At 39.7% G+C, this 6,000-nt stretch overlaps 2 protein-coding genes across 2 annotated transcripts; both read left to right on the forward strand.

Moving 5' to 3' along the window:
* Window positions 1-2,104: 2,104 nt before the first annotated feature.
* LOC122019052 (BTB/POZ domain-containing protein At3g08570-like) lies at window positions 2,105-2,898 on the forward strand. The gene is made up of 2 exons (XM_042576561.1): window positions 2,105-2,112; window positions 2,190-2,898. The coding sequence occupies exons 1-2, from the start codon at window positions 2,105-2,107 to the stop codon at window positions 2,896-2,898; spliced, it is 717 nt and encodes a 238-aa protein (XP_042432495.1).
* A 39-nt stretch (window positions 2,899-2,937) lies between these two features.
* On the forward strand, window positions 2,938-5,721 carry LOC122021444 (WD-40 repeat-containing protein MSI4-like). Its single transcript, XM_042579561.1, has 3 exons — window positions 2,938-3,157; window positions 3,242-3,314; window positions 5,666-5,721. Exons 1-3 carry the CDS (start codon window positions 3,026-3,028, stop codon window positions 5,692-5,694), a joined length of 234 nt encoding a protein of 77 aa, XP_042435495.1. The 5' UTR covers window positions 2,938-3,025; the 3' UTR covers window positions 5,695-5,721.
* The last annotated feature ends 279 nt before the right edge of the window (window positions 5,722-6,000 follow it).

Genomic DNA, 6,000 nt, shown 5'->3' on the forward strand with positions numbered 1-6,000 from the left:
TATGGCAAAGAGTCAAACCAGTCGGAGATGTCAACAAGCTTGATTCGAAATGGGGAGGTCCTTACTGGGTGATTACCAAGTTAAGCTCGGGGAGTTATTACCTAGAAGAGCTCAATGGGAAAAAGCTACCCCGAACATAGAGTGCCAACCATTTGCAGCTCTACAGAAAACACTGAAGTTTATCTCCTTTATGTTGTTTGAAGATAAATGTAGGCCTCTTTTTTGGAAATAAAAATTCATTACTACTCGGCCTTTTTTGTTACAATGTCTTAACATCTTCTAAAGGAACACTACAAGAAAAACCCTCATAGACATCGGTGGAACAACAACGGTTTTAAGCAAAAACCGATGTCTTTGAGTATTTTACACCGATTTTTCTAAAAACTGGTGTCTATGAGCGCAGATTTTCGCTCATAGACATCGATTTTTTAGCTGGTGTCTATGAGCGCCTTTTTTTTGTTAATAGACACCGGTTTTAACAGCGGTTTTTAAAACCCGGTGTTAATGAACCAAAAAAAAATAATTTAATTTTTTCACCGGCCAAAATTTACAACACTTCACAAAATTCCCTCCAAACCTAAACCAATATCGTGCCCCTTCTCTCAGCCTAAACCTAAACCTCAGCCTCATCTCCCTCTTCCCCTTCCGCCGCCTCACCCTCGGAGATCTCGCCGTCGCCGTCCCCTTCGTCTGCAAGTCCTGGTACCGCGCCTCCCTCGACCCTAGCTGCTGGCGCCGCCTCAACTTCCGCTCCCTCGATTTCACGCCCTGGAGCCCTTTCTCCCGCGCCTTTGCGCTCCGCTACCGCCTCCACTCCCCCCTCTCCTTCTCCGCCTTCCTCCGTTTCGCCCTCCACCGCTCCCGCGGCGTCATCGACCAACTCGCCTTCCCCCTTTCCTCTGTCGTCTCCATCCACGACCTCGCCTATGCCTCTGTCAAGTGAGTCTACGCCTCCTTCTGGTTTCGTCGCCCTCATTGCTCACTACCTGTTCGACGAATTTGCTCATCGATTATTAGCGCAGATGCCCGAGATTGAAGGCGCTGGCTTTGCCGGACAACCTGATGCTGGAGGACGACCTTCGAATCCCGGAGCTGGTGCGGCGGTGGAAGGATCTGGAGCATCTGGAGATGGAGACCAAGCCCTCCTCGTTCCTGGAGGCGGTCGCCGAGATCGGCCGTAACTGCCCGCGGTTCGTCGGGTTGAAGGTGCGTAGGCTAATCGGGCGCGAGGACGCCAAGGCCCTGGCGCGGTGCCTGCCGGAACTGAAGCACCTGGAGCTGAACAAGTCCTACTTGACCAAGGACGAGCTGTTGGTGGTCATCGGCGGCTGCCGGAAGCTGGAAACGTTGACCGTAAAGGATTGCCTCGGATTCCAGGCGGACGACGAGATTCTGAAGCTGGTGTCGCGCATCGAGCAGTTCGAGCACGAGGGGTCGACGCTCATATATTCTTACACCTGTTCGAACATTGGCAGTAGGTCCGCTTTACAGGTCTCTTTCTTTTTATCTACTTTAGATCCGTAATTCGTAGCCAAGGGGTTTGATGAGATTCATACTGTGAACTATAGAATTATCGAGGGTCACAGTTGGAACTGCACTTGAGTTTCTTTCTGTTCCCTCAGTCCCTAAACACGACCCTGTCTTCGCTTTCTCTTTATCTTGCAGTGTGTTTAGAGAAGGAGAAAGAGAGAGAGGATAAGTGAAGTGAAGTGAAGTGAAGTGAAGTGAAGGGAGGAGGTCATGGGAGCTACGCCGGACACCTCTTTACTCTCTCCCCGGTTATGTGCACCGATCAGCAGGAGGTCATCCACTTCAACTTCGCTTTCTTGTGATATCATGACTATCTTGTTCTTGCGGTTGCCAGGGGATGATATAACGGATGATCAATTAATGTCAAATAAAGCACGCATTTAATGGCGTTTAATTGGTTTTGAAGGACATCTATTGCAAATGCTCTTTTCGTGAAAACCTCTTCTTTTTTTTTCCTGAAACTTGTTTCTTCTTCTCGCTTCAAATCTTTATGGTTCTTGATGGTTTCTTGAGATTATCCTGTCGTTTTGCCTTTCTTTTTTTAATTTCAATGACAAAGAGAATAGCCAGTCTGATGACTTGGTATCGTTCTTAGCATCTTTAGAATTGTGACATCGGTGCGTTTCCTCTATAAAGAAATGTCGTTTTGTTTTGTGTAGGATATTCTTGGACGTTGCTGGGGATGTAACTATTTATGTGGATGGCCAATCATTCCTATTGCACAAGGTATACATTCTTAAACTGGCTCTGCAGACATATCTTGATATTGTTTTTCATAACTTCCTTTTCAATTTTTGCATATTGTTGTCCAAGTTCCCTCTGGTTTCACGAAGTGGAAAAATCTGGAAAATGGTAGTTGAATCCAGGGAGCCAAACCTTTCCAGATTAGAGCTTCATGAGGTACCTGGGGGAGCTGAAGCATTTGAACTCGCCGCTAAGTTCTGTTACAGGACTAACTTCGAGATCACGGCGAGTAATGTTGCCCAACTTCGTTGCATTGCCGAGTATCTGGAAATGACTGAACAATATCAAGAACGCAACCTAATCGTCAGAGCAGAGGCGTTCTTAAACGAGGTTGTGTTTCAAAGCCTCGAAAAGTCCCTGGAAGTTTTATCTTCATCTAATGGTTTGTCTCCCATAGTCGACGAGGTCGGTATAGTGAATCGATGCATAGATGCAATCGCGATCAACGCTAGCAAGGAGCAATTGGTTTCTGGTTTAGCTCACTTAGAATGTGATAGCAGATCAGGAAAATTAATGATGCATTGTCAGGACTGGTGGGTGGAAGACCTTTCTGTGCTAAAAATTGATCTTTATCGACGAGTTATCGCTGCAATGAGGAGAGCTGGTGACTGCGTATATTCTTGATGTTTATTTGTTCCCATTCTATAACCTCTACTGGTTCTTAGGCAGTATTTTGTTACTTTCTCCTATAAACATGATGTCTTGAGTTTGTGAGTCAGTGATTATATGCAGCCTTAGCATTTCTTTATCTATGATCATATTTTTTCTCAGGTTTGTTGATAAGTCTGTGCATATGTTTGATCAACGTAACCTAACTTCTGGTGGTGTTGGTGCACCAGTACACAAACTTGATGGTCACAAGGTTGCTGTTCTCTATGTTCAGGCATGCTATATTACTATATTATTAGCATTGGAATACTTCTGTTAACTGCTGCTATAACTTACTGTCCTTTTGACTTTATTCCAGTGGTTTCTTGACAAAGCATCAATTTTTAGAAGAGCTGCTGAGGATGGCTTCCTCAATATATGGGATTATGAAGGTATTTGTTTATCTATAATGAAGGTTTTGGAAAGTCATTTTCCCATATATTTTTTTGAAGCGAGTCTTTAAAGACAATAGAGGACCACACTTGTCTTCTGTCCATGTGATGATGCCATTCATGCTCAACACTAAAGGCATTTTTTTTGGTGAAATAAGCATCACTGCAATCTTCCATCGCCTCTATTGTCGGGGTTGTTAATTTTAATATAATTAACCTTTATCATGTTAATCGTGATGTGTTTGTCTTAATTATTTGGGCTTAACTATATGGATCTTATCTTTCCATTGAGCTATATGCAATATTTTATCACTAGGAATATTGAAATTAATTGATATTAGCTCTGAGTGTACAACCTACATTAACTTTTTTGGATTTTTCAGGTTAAATTATTTATATCCTATCAAAAAAAAATTATGAGGAGATAAATAAACAAATTTTACATTCCAACTTTTGCCAAAATCTATACTGACAATTTTATTTCCACAAATGGAATTAGGGCAGTATATTTCACTATATGCCCACATCAGGCTACATCAAAAGTTCATAAGTACTTGTTTGTGTTCTTGATTCAATGGGGGTTTTAATGCATTAGTGAATACAGTTTTTTTCCATTAGATATTGTCCTTTCTGATACTTTGGCTTTCATATGCCTTCTCTACACCTGTCAACATCCACACTTCCAATCAAAACTTGACACTCTTAATTTGATAGCATGTAAACGTTTACAAAAAGCATTAGATGTTTTGTTTCACAAGAGTGAAAACTAGTTGCTTCTACTTAATATGTACATGGTTTATGCATATGGCTTAGGTGAAAAGGAGAAAAGAACCCACACAAATTGGGACGAATTTAGCTCTGACATAGCATGTACAGTAGCTTAGGGATGACCTTAAGCAATTCACACAACATAAAACACATGAATTAAACAACCCATATTAATTGACCTACATCCCATTAAAGAAAATTTATATGTTGACTTAAGCAATCCTTATGCAACCATTAATGAGTGTAGCATTCTCTCATTTCATAAGCTTATATGGTTGCTTTATTTGCCTAAAATAAGTTACAAACCGGATGCTATGCTTTTGTTACAAACCATATACTAGTTGGAGACTAAATGATTGCCTAAGAAGAAAGGAATTAGAGATTAGGAGCTGCAGTGAGTAGAGTGGCTGTATAAGCTATCTTAAATGGTAACCTTAGGATTAAAGTATTGATTACATTTTTTTAACCTGCTCAACTTCCTCTAAATATCTAACACATTGATATTCGAATTTAACCTAACCTATTAAGATAAATGGGTAATCAAACCTAAAGGGTACCCATTACCATATTTAGCTATACCAATGAATTTCAAGTTCAACTAGAAGTAAGAGTAAGTGTCAATATGCCTGTCGGTACCTCAAGAATAGGGAACTCTTTGTTTTTATGATTTAACCCCTCTTCATTATTTTACTCACCTCTTTTGTTTTTACCTATATTCATGTTTTTCATTAATCAGATAGAGACCCCTAACTACATTATTTAGGCTACAAGCTCGACCTCTACCACATGGCTATAGGGAGGAAATGATCATGTTGATCCCTAATCGTATCCCTAGCCGATCATTAAACATTAAATGTGTGGGAATTTACTAGAATATACTCCTACATGAAGCAAATGAATAAAAACTACAAGTAAAGTTTACCTACCCTGTTATGACTTCAGAAGAACATGCTGAATTTTCCATGTATGCTGGCCTTTAATATAGAGGGCTACAAGAGGATTATATCTTAGGTCAAGACACTCCAAATCCATCATAAACCAAAGGGAAAATAGTTTCTACTTACTAGAGGATTGAATGGACCCAAAAGGAAGCTCTAACTTGCTGTTTTGGGTGCTGAACTTAGGAGGCAGCTGCCTTCTTACCGCATTCCTTGCTGCTGTGGTTGGTAGCAGAAATCACAGAAAATAGGGGGCTTAGTGCAGGATATTCAGGATACCAAGATGGCATCAGAGGTAGTACAATAAATAGTATATCTCTTCATCAGAGGTAGCTTTGTTCTTCTATGCTTCACTAGATTTGTTGTGTAGTCATATTTCTTTGTTCAACCATTATCATGCCTAGTAAATTGTTGTATGATACTGTCGGTTCTTATCAATCTGTACACTTGAATTAGAAGGAGCAAATTATCTATGTTATATTCTAAGCAGCATATACTAAGTGTCATAAATGAAAGTTTTAGATTCTATGTTATATTCGTTATCTTGCACAGCAGCCTTTAAAAACTCAGTATTCTATTTTATTTGATACATGTACACATTTGTTTTAGTTATTTGACATATGGTGGATTTATGTGTTTTTACAGTTTACAAATCTCAAGTACTCCAGAGTTGAAATTGATGAAGTGCGGTTCGAGTAGGCTGAATGCATGCTAGATTACATTTGAAGTGCGGTTCTACCTTGATGTGTTAAAAGAATGTTCTACCTTGATTTTGATATCTATTATCTAGCTTTTGATGTAAAAAGAATGTTTGGGTATTTTATGGATATTGTTGTAAGAAGATTATTTATATAATTTGTAAATATTTGTGTATTTTATGGATATTATTGAATGAAGAATATTTGTATAATTTGTAAATATTTGTGTATTTTTTTTGTTATTATCGGTTTTTCATTGTTTCGGAAATCAAATTTGTACTG

This window comes from Zingiber officinale, chromosome 9A, assembly GCF_018446385.1.
Source record: "Zingiber officinale cultivar Zhangliang chromosome 9A, Zo_v1.1, whole genome shotgun sequence".
Lineage (NCBI taxonomy): Eukaryota > Viridiplantae > Streptophyta > Magnoliopsida > Zingiberales > Zingiberaceae > Zingiber > Zingiber officinale.